Source organism: Primulina tabacum, chromosome 6 (assembly GCF_025594145.1).
Source record: "Primulina tabacum isolate GXHZ01 chromosome 6, ASM2559414v2, whole genome shotgun sequence".
Lineage (NCBI taxonomy): Eukaryota > Viridiplantae > Streptophyta > Magnoliopsida > Lamiales > Gesneriaceae > Primulina > Primulina tabacum.
The window spans coordinates 17,949,411-17,965,722 of record NC_134555.1 but is presented as its reverse complement, the minus strand read 5'-3'; the positions used below and the strand labels follow the sequence as shown (position 1 = coordinate 17,965,722).

Below are 16,312 nucleotides of genomic sequence, written 5' to 3'. Positions count from 1 at the left end.
GAGAAGCTCATTTATTGTTACCTAATCGACCGGTCTCCTGCTGTAACAAGAAGCTGAATTGATCGTCGGCAATGAGGTTTGTGATGCGATATAAAGAAAACATGCACAACACCTTAACTTAGATGAACAATATTTTTACAAGAACAAATCAAGACCATACTCTCATAGTCAAGCTAGAGAGAAAACAACTCGAACATGATTAATTGAAAAAGTGATTGTAGACTATCATAAAAGTATCCATTAAAAAAAAATAATAATACTATTCAAATGTATCCAAAATGACATATTTTTAAGTTTTTTTTAAAAAAAACATGACATGATTATTTTTATAAATAATTCTTGATTGTACCCTAATCTATATTGGTATTCTAATGTTTTGGTTAGATAAAATGATTTAGGTTTGAGTAAATAAATATTGATTGTAGCCTACTCTATATTGGTATTCTAATATTTCATTTGGATCAAATAATTTATATTTGAGAAAGTATTTGGAAGAGAATTTGAACTGACTCAATGTTGAGAAAAACTTAAAATCTTCTATAATGATTTTAAAATACTATTCGAGATTTAAAACTCATTAACAAATATATTTGTATTAGTTTTTTTGAATTTTGAAATAACTAAACCAAAAAAAACAATAATTTTTTTTACGAAATTAACCATATTTTATCCCTCCACACGGTAGTGTGATAGCGGCCACGTTTATCTAACGACAGCTCGTTCCACATCCGAAAAAGTGCACAGTTTACTTTAAAATAAGCGCAAGTCCAATTACATTACATTCACTGTACTTGTTATTTTAGAAATTTTTGAAATATTAGATCATTTTACCCACATTTCTTGAACTGTTGATTGCTTGGAAAACCTCGTATAAATTTTTTTCTTAGACTACTATTAAGTATTCAAGAAATTCGATTGGGTCTATTTTATTTTTCTACCTTTGCCGTTTGTTCCAAGCACCCTTTTATCCTCTTTCTCACCTCTACTCAACCACCATCTTGAAATCTTGTATAAATCCGCGTCGTGTGAATTGATCTCTGAGTTGTTTGCTTCCTCGATCAATTTCTTTGACACCCGTTTCTGAATTTTAATTTTTTTTTATATTTTTTGGAGAACATTAGAGGATTGAGGTATTGGGAGAGATGGGGAGGGTGTTTGTTGTATTTCTTGAAGGAAAGATCTACAGTTGCAAGCATTGTGGGACACATCTTGCTCTCAGTGAAGACATCATGTCCAAGGTTTTGCGATAATTTCCTATCAATTCGTGGAAAAGATCAAATATCTTGTCTCTCTTTTGAGCTGATGATTAACCTTCTTATTACTGTTTCCGGGTGGATGCGAAATCTTGAATTGGGGGGATTGTTTTTTTTATAATTTTGATGAGTGTCCGTGGGAAGTGGTTGACTTTTTTCATTTGATATTGATTGTTATGGGACGAATTTCATTTTCTTCCATGTTTTGTGTGCGTGGAAAATGTTGGATTGAGTGAAGTCCTCTGTCTCTTGTCCAAGAGGAGTCTTATTTTCAATTTGGTTGTATATAGAGCTATTATCATGATGCCACACGAATCATAACTTGATTGCTGATGATTTTATCTTGATGACAGTATCATACTGTCTACAAAAATCTACACCCGTATGTTTGATTGCATGATTGCGGAAACATGTTATTACATTCATTATGCTGTGTTCTAGGATTTTTTCTGTTGCTATTTTAATCTAAAATATATGTAAGTTGATATTTGAGCCCCAATGATTTGAGAGCGCCGAGGTTTATCCCAACTGTGTTCTTGGAACAAGCCGCCCGTGAAGATAACTAATGCATCGCCGCATTCGTTAATCCATTGTAGAATATAACTCTGTTTAAATAAACATCTTTGCAGGGTAATTCGAGACTGGTATTGGGGAAGGTGTAATCTTGGCAAAATCCAAGACTTGTGTGGTTTAATCTCTTAGTGTGGTCAATATTGTAGGCAAAATGAGTGTCACCATTTCGGGTAAAACAAGTCGAAACTGGTCAAGCTTTCTTAATTTATGAGACTCATGTCTAGACTCGTGAATTTTTGTAAAGTTTGAGCTGCTCAATGAGCTCGTGTTACAAATTATCTGATTCACAATAGAGTGCAAATTAGGATATCCTACGCTATATGACGAAGAAAAGGTTGAATCATAGTTTAATAAGAAAAAATTACATATGAAAATAAATTTTAAGCAGTATATTTTTGTAGCATATAACCTATATAAATAACTAGTAATAGTACTAAAAGCTTGTTTGGAATGAGTATGCAGTAATTTGATCTCGAGGTGAATGGCTCACTCTCTAGTTTAGCTCATCTTGTACTCTTGATCGCCATAGCATATTAGTCTTTTATGGCATGCATATTAGCTATTGACTTATGTTTTGCATTGTGGTTCTTTGCTTCAGTCTTTCCACTGTCGGCATGGGAAGGCTTATCTCTTCGATAAGGTGTAAGTTCTCCTTAATCTAATCTTCACCAAATCTTCAAATGAAGGCCCTGTTTTTCTCTTTTTTTCATGACTCTATGTTATTAATTTATCGGGCTTGGTGGAGGCAACTGATTGTATTTTAAGTTATAGCACATGGTTCAAAGATTATTTCCTGGCTAGTCTTTGGATCAACTACAAGGGCTTAAAGCTTTTTACGCATTAACCAAACCTTTGGTGTTATGAGCTTGCAACTAACTCTAAACGAATGATGTTCAATTTACTTCGCACAGATATGCAGAGTTCATTTTCCTCTGTATTTGTAATCACTTCCTGTCTATGTTGCATGGATACGAGTACGAGTATCGTATCGAATACGATATGGATACGGCGACACGTCAAATTTTGAAAATATTAGACACGATACGGCTATGATACGACAATCATTAAAATATATATAAATATTATATATATTTATTTTTATATAAATTTAGTATTGGAAAGTAAAAATTATAGAAATGAAATGAAAGAAATTGACAAATATATTTAGGGATTAAAAGCCCAGCCAAATTTATTTTAAATTATTTTTCTTTTAGTCCCTAGAAATTTTAATTTTTTTAATTAACCCCTAAAACTTTTAAATATTTACAATTTTGCCCAAACATATCCGAAAAACGTATCCATGCCGTATCCATGGCGTGTCCTCGCCGTGTCCAAAACGTATCCGACCGGTCAACCCTAAACAAAGTCAACGATACGAATTTTGAGGTATCCGACACACGTATCTGCGTGTCGTATCCGTATCCGTGACGTATTCGTATCCGATACTTAAAAAAAAAAAATTTATGGTATCCGTGATACATAGCTTCCTGTACTGTTGTCTTAGTCAATAGTAAGCTTGTTAATATTTGGTAATTAACCCTCCCAAAGCCCAATCTGCATCCTTAATTTATTCAAAGTAGTTGTTTCGAGTGATACTCGAGAAGCATAATGAAGCCAGGTGGATTTAAATGCTTAAAGAGGTAAGAATAAACATAAAAGGAAAATATTCCCACTCATGTAATTGCAATGAGCAGCGCAAAACGGAAGAAATATAAGAAAACATTCAGATTAGCCCTAGTGAGATGCGACTCAAGGGCAATTTAGAATAAAGCATTTGTTTCTTTTTTTCCTAAATGACTCACTCAGCTGTTGTGGCTCGAACCTTAGACTTGTGCGTTAGAAAACCTACAATGCATTTTGGTACCCATGCATTTCCTTTATTAATTTTATGCAGAGTAAATGTAACATTTGGGGAGAGAGAGGAAAGGATGATGACAACTGGAATGCACATAGCTGCTGATATCTTCTGTGTCCTATGTGGTTCACTTGTTGGATGGAACTATGTAAGATCCACATTAGAGGAAACGACTGTACTTTTTGCATGTTTTAACCATACTGATATTTTGTTTGATTCTCTCCAGGAAACTGCTCAAGAAAAGAGTCAAAAGTACAAAGAAGGCAAATCTGTTCTTGAACGGTGAGCCCGCCCATGTTACCAACATATTTTGGCATTATACAATTTAGTGTATAAATGGTTGCATGTTTCTGAGATGCCTTGTTTCCATCGAACAGGTTCAAGATTTGTGGCCCCAATGGAAGTAGATACTGGGTTGGCCATGACGTACACAGTGGAGGAAGCGACGCAGATGATGTGTGATGGAATCTTGACATCTAAAGATGTATCTATTTACTCATAAATGCATGCATGTACAGGTTCATTCTTTGAGCTCTTTGTTCTTGCTCTTGAACTGATGGATTCTGTCTCTATGTTTATTGTACATAATACTGCATAATCAATACAATTATGAAAAAAAATACTAAATTTCCATTTATGTGGTCTCAATTTTTGGATTTTGATCAAGGTTTAGCTTCTAAACTTTCATTATTCTTAATAATATAACTTTTATCCTTTCTCAAAGATGCTATATCATTAATTTATGTTAAAAAATTGGAAAAATATCCACCATGTTCGCTCACGGTATATCTGTTCCATGTTCAGCCTCCTGGTACAATTGTCCACTAGCCGAAAATGGGATTAATTAGCAGTATGACCTCCATCCTCTCCCTCCTTCAAAACATAACCTTCATTTAATTTAATCTCTTAAATGATATAAATAAATTATTTTTAAAAAATTAATAAAAGCCTCCAATATTAACATACAAACTCTCTAATTTTCCTGAAATCCTCATTTATGCTATAGCTCACGTATTATTCAAAATATAGTCTCCACCCAACGACCATCAAAGACCATCTTCTCCAACACAACAATCTAGACCAGAAACGGTCAAAAACCATCTTCTTCTGCTTGTGGAGTAGAACCCTAATCGCTGGAGAAATTTCAGATTTTGTGTGAAGCTATTATGTTTGTGTGTGGCAATTCCAATTTTGTAAACTTATGAAACCAAAGTTGTCGGCCAAAAACTATCTTATCCATTACCGTCTAAAGCATCATCATGTTGATGCCATCATCGTAGGTACACCACACAACGACCATAGTTGAAGCAAAACCAAGACAACTCAAATTCAAAAATTACAATGGCAAAAGAGTTTCTGTAAGTTTATTTACATATTTTGACATACAATATTGTAAAATTTGTTGTTGAAGAATCCGGAAGTTGTTTAGTTTGAAATATTCTTATATACTTTTGAATTTTCTTGGTTGGTGGTTTTGATACTAGTGGTTGGCGACCATTTAATATAGTTCAAACTTGCCAAACCAAAAAACGGTAGTCGTGACTCGTTTGAACTGTATCCAATTGTCACTAAAAACTAGGGGCAAAAAGCTACCACTATGATCAAAATCAGCTAGCAGCGTAAAAAATTCATACCTACACAAGAAGATTTCAAACTAAATATTTTCCGAGCAACAAATTTTACAATATTTAAGCAAAAATAAACTTACGAAAATACTTTCACCCGACATTATAATTTTTGGATTTGAGTTGTTGCCGATGGAAGATGACTGCGGTGTTGCTTCAACTATGGTCTTGCTTGTGATGTTGGTCCGACGATAATCATAGATATGGTGATGCTTCAGATGATAATGAAGAATATAGTTGGTGGCTGAGAATTCTAGTTCCTAAAGTTTACAATAATAGAATTGATTCACATGAAACTAGAATTTTTCGGTCCAAAATGGAAATAGAAGAAGATGGTTTTTGATGATTGTTTGGGTCTTGTGGAGATTGTTGGGTTAGACAAGAAGATGGTGTTTAATGGTTGCATTGTGGAGACTAAGTTTTGGAGAATAAATGATATCGCGTAAGCGAGGATTTGGGAAAATTGGAGTGTCGTAAATTTTTTAAAATAAATATTTAGTGAATGATATTTTTGTCATTTAAAAGATTAAATTGAAAGAAGGAATTTGTTTGAAATGGTAGGATGGACGTCATATTCCTAAATAATCCCTTAAAATGATATGTGATGCACACAATTAGGGACAATTTAAAAATACCGTGAGTGTGTTTTTGTTCGAAGGGATAGTGGGAGTTCCACTCTTTAAAAAAAAAAAACAACACACGCGGGGTTTATTTTCTAAATTTTTCCATTTTTTTGGGGGTCAAAGATTCCCAAAACCGCCATATTGGATTTTGTGCAAGTAAATATGTCATTCTATTTCAGAAGGGCGTCAAGGTGGTAGGAGATTGAAAGATACCACTAAAACATTTTCAATCCACGAATTTCCCCTTTTTTGGCCACATATATTATAATTTCACTAGCTTTTGGGATTGGTTTGCTAATTGATGATGAGTTGATTAGCTTTTGGGATGATAATTGACTTCCCGTGACCTTTATGGGTTTCTTGTTTGATAGTTGACCTCGAGATATTTGTATTTATTTTTGGATAAATTGGAGGTAAATTCCCAAACAAAATATAAATTTATTGCAAGGTCTATGAATTTAATTCACGTAACCTGAATCCATGCAATTTTTGATTTTATTTAATTATGTGTTTAATGCATTTTATGTATAATTATTACATGATAGGATTTATTTCACGAAATTTTAAAAGTTCATGCACTATGATTTTTAAGTTGCATTTCATGTCCGAACGAAAAATGGAAACTGGAGAATTATCAAGAAAATTATTTTATTTACATGATTAATTTTTATTAATTAATATAAGGTGTTTTAAAGGTATTTTTCAAGAAATGAGCTTTGTTGGGTATTTTTACCCATCAGAATATATTTTTCAGCGGTACGCAATTTTTATCGAAGAGGGGAACTTTTTGAGGGTTCGGATAATATTTTAAAGAACTTATCAAAACGAAATATTTTTCGGGGTGTGTTTGGACTTAATGGGCCTATTTTTAAGCTTATTGGGCTTGGAACCTCTTTTAAAAATTCCTAGGGCCCATTAGTGCATACTTATCATTTTTAATTACCCCTTAAACTCACCCTAAACCTAATATTCTTTACACCAGCGACACGCCCTCCATTCAGATCTCATTCTCTCGGTTTCAGTAAATCCCACAGCTGAAAAGCTTCGGCCAAGCCTTTTCCTTCAAGAAAAAGTTCTCTAGTGCTTTCCCGACGTTCGTTCTTCGACGTTCTTGCGTTGAATTCTTCAAGGCACGCCATGCAACATTGTTTTTCATCATTCACGTCCTATATTGCTGTTGTGTATGCATTTGTGTGAGAAAAGTATTGATCTAGCCTTGAGCATGAGAAGTTTTCGGTTTTAACTATTGTTCTTGAAAATTCCATGATTGTTACTCATCTTACTGTTGTGCAAGGGGCTACGGTTTCTGGTTGTTAAGGGGCTGATTATGGTGTCAAGATGTTATTTTGGGGTTACAATCGGTTGTGGTTTGATGTAGGTTGAAAGGCCGAGAGATGTACTCGGAGACTTGTCTCGCGTGGGCTGTAGATCGAGTGAAGGGTGGTGCTGGCCGTGCAAAGGCTGAACTGAGGTACGGACCAGACCCTGGTGGGTCTGAGTCACAGCTCAGGGAGGTTGAACTATCGCTGGGACCGTCCATGTAGTCAGCCGTAGGTGTGGGAGGGGTGAAGCTCGGTGAGATGATGTTGGCTTCTAGCGATCATGTGCGTTGTTACGGGATGCATGGAGCTGGGTCCGTGGGCATGTAGGTTCCTTAGGGTCTGGTCTAGGTCCTAGGTGGCTTGGTTCGTGGCTGGTTCGAGCTAGTGGAGCCTAGGGGTGCTAATTTTTGAGTTGGTGTATTGAGGGTTTGATAGGGAGAATAGCTAACATTTTCCATCAAATTTGGGGATGGTTCTCGTGAGCTTAGATGGTCTAGAATTAATGGTTTAGGAGCTGGTTTAGTAAATTTAAGACATGGTTTGAGTTGAGAAAATTTTGGTAATGTTTCGGGTTGATTCATATTAAAATCGATCCAAGTTTTAAAACGAATCGTTAAGTTTTGAAACGGCTCTAGTTTACATATAAGAAATACTGTTAAAATGTTTTGTCATGTTTTAAGGAGTTTGGTAAGCTTCGGGTCAAAGTTTAGAGGTCTAGAGGTAAAATGGTCATTTTTGGGTTTCAAGGGGCAAAATGGTCATTTGCACCCGGGGTGAGATTTTTGTCCTGGTAGCGCACTGAGCACATTTTATCATGTTTTAAATGTTTATGCATCATGTTTATTATTTTTTTTATGAAATTATGATAAATACGGTGCATGCTTGGTTTTAAGGAAAAAGTTACGTATATGCATGTTTTTAATAAGTAGTGAATATGATGATGTTTTTGAAGGATGTGAATTGGTTGTGACTGACGATGTATATATATACGATGACATGAGATATGATGAGCTGAGGCCAAGGCTCAGTGGTCAGATAATGATATCGCTGATGTCCTAGTCGCCCGGTACCGTGGTTATGCAAAGATGGATCTATCGAATAGAGCTGATACGATATAGCTGATACGAAAATCACAACTAATGAACTGAATTCAATTGAAAAGAAAATGTATACATATATGATGACATGATGAGTTTGATTTGACACGTTTGAGCTTATACGACACGTTTATGTTTATGATTTAAAATTCACGAAGTATACGTTGATTATGATATTTTTCACTGATGTGTGTCCTGTATATGTACTTGTTATTCCTGGTACAGGTGTGTTGAGTCTTTAGACTCACTAGGTGTGTATGATGCAGGTGAGCTTGATGATGAGGGGACTAGAGATGCCGAAATATGAGTAGGCAGGCCTGGTGCGGTGACACTACCCGAGGAGCGCATGTTTTCCGCATTATGATTTATGATTTATGAGATTTGAGAGGAGATGAACATTTTCATATGATTGTGATTTAAGATTTTTATTCGTTTATGTTTACGTATAATTTGGATGAGTTTGATTATTTTTAAACTGCATTAGTTTTACTGTCAAATATTTAAGATCATTTTTAAAATGCTATATTTTTCAGTAGGGCGCATGCATGCCAAACACGTAAATGCAAATTCGAAAATGTGAGTTTTTTTTTAAAAAAAATATTTTCGCACTTTTAAATGAGTAGACGCTACAGTTCATATCAGAACAAGGGTCCTGTATAAGGTTGTGCCACCGCCAGCTTCTGCCGCTCAGTGTTCAAACCTCAAGTCTATAAGCTTGTATGTTTTAAATGTTTTTAATGTTATCACCTGTGTGTTTACATGATATATGTTTTACAGTACATGTTGAGCTGTTTATATGTTTTGGAGATTAAATGTTTTAAAAAAACTAGATTAATAGCATGATGAGTTACGTTTATAAATTGGACAGTATTCAGATATGCCTCCCAGATGTGCTCCCAGTATAGATAGGCAGGATGAGATTCCTGGAGGAGGCAGAGGACCTCCACCACCACCGCCAGGGGAACCAGCTACACGAGTAATTGAGGGGATAGTGAGGCTCATGGAGCAGGCCCAGCTGGGCCAGCAGGCACCCCGTCAGCAGACAGATGTTTTTGAGCAGTTCCGTCGGCTTAACCCGAAGGAGTTCGGGGGTACCATCGATCCATTCGTGGCAGAGGGATGGATTAGGTCTCTGGAGTTGAATTTTGAGTACCTTCAGATGAGGGATGCCGACCGGTCCAGGTGCGCCATTTATATGCTGAGGGATGACGCGTCCCTTTGGTGGGAGGGAGCTGCACATGCAGCGATGTGGCTACTCTCACTTGGGCCAGGTTTAGGGAGATGTTCTTCGGGAATTATTTCCCAGCTGACGTCAGGGACCGCCTGATGCAAACGTGGTTGGTCAAGCACCAAAGAAGGCATGGGAGTCGTTGGAGTTGCCCGAAGGACCTATAACGAGGGGACGTAGCAAGAAGTTTAAAGAAGCACTTCAAGGATTCATGGTGAGCTACCAAGGAAGTCATCCAAATTGGGTGTATAAATTAAAGGAGCTTGAGGAACATGGACACAATGATGGAAGTGTTTGAAATGTAATTCAAGTGCTAAATGACCATGAGGACAGCAGCACGCGCGCACCTACGCCAGAAGCGGCGTAGCCGCGCGCGCGCATGCGCGCCTGAACCAGCGCTGCCGCGCGCTCCGCACGCGCCATCACGCGTGAACCGGCGCTGCCGCGCGCCCCGGGCTGGTGCAAGGCAGAATGCCGAGCGCCATCGCGCGAGAAGTTGCGTCACCGCACGCACTGCCGTTTCAAACTTGCTAGACAACTTTTGTTATGACTTTTACACTACATTTTCATGTTTTATTGATTATATATGCATTGTATCAGACCATGAACGAAAGAATTCAAAGATATAAGAATTTTCTTGAGGTTTCTCTCAATATTCAAGGCTATTTTAGCTTTGTACTTCACAAAATCAAACTTATCAAAGATTCCATCTTTGTGGCGTTTGTCAATTGTTTTCGCACGGATTGTCAAAAACAAGTTCTTTGAAGGTTCGTATGAAATTCGATTGTTATTATCGTTGATATTTGTTGCTAAGTGTTGATCGCTTAGAGGTGAATATCACAAATCGTTGCTTGTTTCAAAAGATCGGGATAACATAATCGATCCTTGTTCGTTATTGAATTGATGGCGCGATTCTAATTAATCGTGTTTGCTTTTAATTCGTACGAGGATTCGTATCATTTGGTATCTGAGCATTTGGTTCTCTTTGATTCAAGTAAGTTATCGTTGCTATTTTTAGATCTGTCTAAAATTTCGTTCTGTTCTCAGATCTGTGTTATCCTTTCGTTTTTATTTTCAGATCTTTTTCAAAAAGGGGAGGATGATGCAAACGTGGTTGGTCAAGCACCAAAGAAGGCATGGGAGTCGTTGGAGTTGCCCGAAGGACCTATAACGAGGGGACGTAGCAAGAAGTTTAAATAGGCACCTCAAGGATTCATGGTGAGCTACCAAGGAAGTCATCCAAATTGGGTGTCTAAATTAGAGGATCTTGAGGAACATGGACACAATGATGGAAGTGTTTGGAATGTAATTCAAGTGCTAAATGACCAAGAGGACAGCAGCACGCGCGCACCCGCGCCAGAAGGAACGTAGCCGCGCGCGCGCATGCGCGCCTGAACCGGCCCTGCCGCGTGCTCTGCATGCGCCATCGCGCGTGAACCGGCACTGCCGCGCGCCCCGGGCTGGTGCAAGGCAAAATGCCGCGCGCCATCGCGCCACCGCGCGCACTGCCGTGTCAAACTTGCTAGACAACTTTTGTTATGACTTTTTACACTACGTTTTCATGTTTTATGGATTATATATGCATTGTATCATACCATGAACGAAAGAATTCAGAGATATAAGAATTTTCTTGAGGTTTCTCTCAATATTCAAGGCTATTTTAGCTTTGTACTTCACAAATCAAACTTATCAAAGATTCCATCTTTGTGGCGTTTGTCAATTGTTTTCGCACGGATTGTCAAAAACAAGTTCTTTGAAGGTTCGTATGAAATTCGATTGTTATTATCATTGATATTTGTTGCTAAGTGTTAATCGCTTAGAGGTGAATATCACAAATCGTTGCTTCTTTCAAAAGATCGGGACAACATAATCGATCCTTGTTCGTTATTGAATTGAGGACGCGATTCTAATTAATCGTGTTTGCTTTTAATTCATACGAGGATTCGTATCATTTGGTATCAGAGCATTTGGTTCTCTTTGATTCAAGTAAGTTATCATTGCTATTTTCAGATCTATCTAAAATCTCGTTCTGTTCTCAGATCTGTGTTATCCTTTCGTTTTTATTTTCAGATCTTTCTAAAATTTTGTTCTGTTTTCAGATCTGTGTTATACTTTCGTTTCTGTTTTCAGATCTGTGTTATCCTTTGTATTGTTGTAAAATCTGCGTTAATCTAGCGTTCTTGGTTTTGCGCAGTTCAAGTGAGACAGTTGCAAGTGTCCACGAGTTGAATCTTGTTAGTTTGATATACAAATATAAAGATTGATCACACTTTCGAGAGAACTATCACATTCGAGTGAAAACATTTGAGTGCGAGCGTTATTTCTTTGGAGTGATCGTGAGAATTTGGGTGAGGAATATCTTTTATTTCTACTAACATTTTCTTGCAGGTACAAAATTTGAAAGTAAAATGGAGAGGGAAGTAGGAGATAGTTCGAACCAGGGGTCGTCTAAGGTCCAAATGGAGGCGTTATTTGGTCATTTTACTAGGATGATGAGGGCCGAGTTGGATCGTTTACATGAGAGGTTGGATAGGCTTGAGGTTAGTAATAGTGAAAATAAATCTAGGCCTAAAGGTTTGGGTAGAGGCGAAGAAGAAGAGGAAGAATATGATTTGAGAGGAGAAGAGGAGAGTCAAAACGAGAACTGGGTAGGAACGGAAGAGGTAGAGGGTTTGGTAGAGGAAGAAGAGAAGCTGTACGGGGTAGGTAAGATGATGGGAATAGGGAAGATGGTAACATAGGTAGTATTAAGATGAAAATTCCGTCGTTACATGGTAAGTCAGAACCAGAGGATTATTTAGAATGGGAAAAAGCGAGTTGAATTTGTTTTTGATTGTCACTAATATTTTGAACTCAAAAAGGTTAGGTTGGCAGAGGTTGAGTTTGTTGATTATGCACTTATTTGGTGGGATCAATTATTGACCGCTAAGAGAAGATGCAATGAGAGGCCTGTAGAAACTTGGGCTGAGATGAAGAGCGTAATGAGGAAGAGGTTTGCACCAAATCACTACTATAGAGAAATGTTTAAGAGGTTACAAACTTTGAGACAGGGTGTGAAGAGTGTTGAGGACTACTATAAAGAGTTGGAAGTTGTCATGATTAGAGCAAACATAGAGGAGGATCGTGAGGCTACTATGGCTCGTTTCCTGTGTGGTTTGAACAGGGAGATTCAAGACCAAGTGGAGCTTAGGCACTACTTGGATATAGATGAGATGGTGCAGATGGCGATAAAAGTGGAGCAACAACTCAAGAGGAGAGGAGTTGGTCGCACCACTCAAGTGGGGAATGCATCAACACCTTGGCGTTCCAACGTTGTTAAACGTGAAGAAGGAAAGGTTGTGGCCAAGACCAAAGTTGACATTAAACAGGAGGTGCCTAAGCATGGAGTGCGAGGTAAATTCGAAACTCCTATTAATCGTTCTAGAGATATCAAATGTTTTAGGTGTCAAGGAGTTGGACATATTGCTAGCCAATGTCCCAATAGAAGGGTGATGGTGTTGCATACTTATGGGGAGTATGAATCTCATAGTGAGGGAGATGATGGAGAGGATGAAGATGAGACGCCTGCGTTAGAGGATCCTGACGAGGGATATGAGGCAGTTGTGGGTGAGGCTTTAGTGGCGTATCATGAGTGCCCAAGTCAAGGAAGAGGAGACTAACCAGCGAGAAAACTTGTTCCATTCTAGATGTTTTGTCAGTGGCAAGGTTTGCAACATTATTATAGATGGAGAAAGTTGCACCAATGTGGCTAGTATTGAGATGGTAGAAAAGTTGGGTATACCTACGATAAAGCATCCTCAATCATATAGGCTACAGTGGTTGAATGACTGTGCTGAAATGAAAGTAAACAAACAAGTCTTGGTGGCATTTTCGATTAGGAAGTATGTTGATGAGGTGTTTTGTGATGTGGTACCAATGCATGCTTGTCATATTTTGCTAGGGAGACCATGGCAATATGATAAACAAGTTACACATGATGGGTTTAAGAATAGATATTCTTTTGTACTCAAGAAAGAAACTGTTGTTTTACTTCCTTTGTCCCCAAAACAAGTGTTGGAGGACCAATTGAAAAAAAAATGAGAGAAGAGGCCGAAAAAAAGAGTGAGATGACCCTTGAAAAAAAAGATGAGATGGCTGAAAGAAAGAGAGATAAAAAAGGTGAGATAGCCATACAAAACAAAAAAGAGAGGAAAGAAATTGAGAGGAAAGAAAATGAGAGGAAAGAGGCAAAAAAGAAAACATATATGGCCCAAAAAGGTGAGATGAAACATTTAATGCACACACATGAACCACTTGTGTTGATTCTTTACAAGGAGATTCTCCTTAACACAAGTGACATAGCCAGGTCCCTTCCGAGCATTGTTGTTTCACTTTTGCAGGAATTTGAAGATGTGTTTCCGGAAGAGTTACCTCAAGGCTTACCACCATTGAGGGGAATCAAGCACCAAATCGATTTCGTGCCGGGGAGTGCATTGCCAAATCGTCCAGCCTATAGGAGCAATCCGGAGGAGACTAAGGAACTTCAGCGGCAGGTAAGTGAGTTGTTAGATAGGGGTTTTCTGCGTGAGTCCATGTCACCCTGTGCTGTACCTGTTTTACTAGTTCCTAAGAAAGATGGCTCATGGCGTATGTGTGTTGATTGTAGAGCAATCAATAACATAACCATTAAGTATAGGCATCTCATACCTAAACTAGATGATATGTTACATGAATTGCATGGTGCTTGTATCTTTAGCAAAATTGATTTGAAGAGTGGTTATCACCAAATTAGAATGAGAGAAGGTGATGAGTGGAAAACTGCTTTTAAAACCAAATATGGGTTATATGAGTGGATGGTCATGCCCTTTGGCTTAACTAACGCTCTTAGCACCTTTATGAGGTTAATGAATCATGTTTTGCGTGCACATATAGGAAAGTTTGTTGTGGTTTATTTTGATGTTATCCTAGTGTATAGCAAAAACTTGGATGAGCATGTTAACCACTTGAGACTTGTGCTAATCACACTAATGGCTGAAAATTTGTATGCTAACTTAAATAAATATGATTTTTGTACAAGCAAGCTTGTCTTTCTTGGTTTTGTGGTAAGCTCACAGGGAATACAAGTGGATGAAGATAAGGTAAGTGCTATTATAGATTGGCCAACTCCTGCTACTGTTGGTCAAGTCCGAAGTTTTCATGATCTTGCAAGCTTCTATATGAGGTTTGTAAAGAATTTCAGCACACTGGCAGCACCGATGACGGCGGTGATTAAAAAAAATGTTCCATTCATTGGGACGAGGAGCAAGAGAAGTCTTTTAATATTATTAAACAAAAATTAATTAATGCTCCTTTACGGGTTTTGCCTGATTTTTCTTATACTTTTGAAATTGAATGTGATGCTTCAGGTGTAGGTATTGGTGGGGTTTTGATGCAAAGAGGACGATCAGTGGCGTACTTTAGTGAGAAACTCAATGGAGCAAGCGCTGAACTATCCAACATATGACAAGGAGTTGTAAGCGCTTGTGAGGACTTTGGAGATGTGGCAATACTACTTGAGGGCTAAGGAGTTTGTGATCCATACGGATCATGAGTCTCTAAAGCAACTTAGGGGACAACAGAAACTGAACAAACGGCATGCCAAGTGGGTGGCGCTCATAGGAACATTCCCCTAAATAATCAAGTACAAACAAGGTAAGAAAAATGTAGTGGCCGACGCACTATCATGGAGGTATGTACTAATCTCTACCTTGGAGTCGAAAATTTTGGGGTTTGAGCATGTGAAAGAGTTGTATTTGTTGGATGAGGATCTAAAGGAGATATTTGAAAAATGCATGCATAGTCCACATGATAAATTTTATTTGCATAATGGGTTTTTATTTAGAGAAGATAGATTGTGCATTCCTAAGTCATTAATTCATGAATTAATTGTGAGGGAGGCACGTGGAGGTGATTTGATGGGACACTTTGGTGTGGCTAAAACTTTGAGTTCTTTGCATGAACATTTTTATTGGCCACATATGAAACGTGATGTTGAACGTGTTTGTGAAAGGTGCATAACTTGTAGACAAGTTAAGTCGAGAACACAACCATATGGATTGTATACACCACTTCCTGTTCCTAGTGAACATTGGGTTGATATTTCTATTGACTTTGTTTTGGGGTTGCCTAGGACTAAGAAGCGGAGAGATTCAATATTTGTTGTTGTTGATATATTCTCTAAGATGACACATTTTATTGCTTGTCATAAAACCGATGATGCATCCAAACATTGCGGATTTGTTCTTTAAGGAAATCTTTAGGTTGCATGGTATGCCTAGGACTATTGTATCTAACCGTGATGTTAAATTTTTGAGTTGCTTTTGAAAAACTTTGTGGGCTAAACTTGGCACAAAACTGTTGTTTTCTACTACATGTCATCCTCAAACGGATGGACAAACTGAAATGTTAATAGGACTCTAGGAACACTTTTGCGTGCTATACTTAAAAAGAACTTGAAAAATTGAGAAGATTGCTTGTCATTTGTTGAGTTTGCTTATAATCGTAGCATGTATTCTGTAACGCCCCAGATTCGACGACTGTCCTCACTGTACCACGACGAGTCTTTCCAGCGTGCTTATGTCCTCACTCACACGCACCCTGGGAAACTTCCCAGGAGGTCACCCATCCCAAAATTGCCCCAAGTCAAGCACGCTTAACTTGGAGTTCTTATGTGATGAGCTACCGAAAAGAAGATGCACCTTCGTGATATGAGTAGTAC

At 37.8% G+C, this 16,312-nt stretch overlaps 1 protein-coding gene across 2 annotated transcripts in view; it reads left to right on the top strand.

The window, feature by feature from the left end:
- The first annotated feature begins 795 nt into the window (after nucleotides 1-795).
- Nucleotides 796-16,312, top strand: part of LOC142549179 (protein yippee-like) — a 31,473-nt gene continuing 15,956 nt past the window's right edge. The window contains exons 1-5 of one of the 2 annotated variants that reach the window (XM_075658006.1): nucleotides 796-1,238; nucleotides 2,425-2,468; nucleotides 3,721-3,829; nucleotides 3,908-3,963; nucleotides 4,059-4,169. In XM_075658006.1, coding sequence (XP_075514121.1) covers nucleotides 1,143-1,238; nucleotides 2,425-2,468; nucleotides 3,721-3,829; nucleotides 3,908-3,963; nucleotides 4,059-4,143 — 390 coding nt within the window. In that variant the 5' untranslated portion in view covers nucleotides 796-1,142 and the 3' untranslated portion in view covers nucleotides 4,144-4,169. Of the gene's footprint in view, nucleotides 1,239-2,424; nucleotides 2,469-3,720; nucleotides 3,830-3,907; nucleotides 3,964-4,058; nucleotides 4,319-16,312 lie in introns of those variants that run through there. The other variant, XM_075658005.1, reaches the window with a different exon arrangement.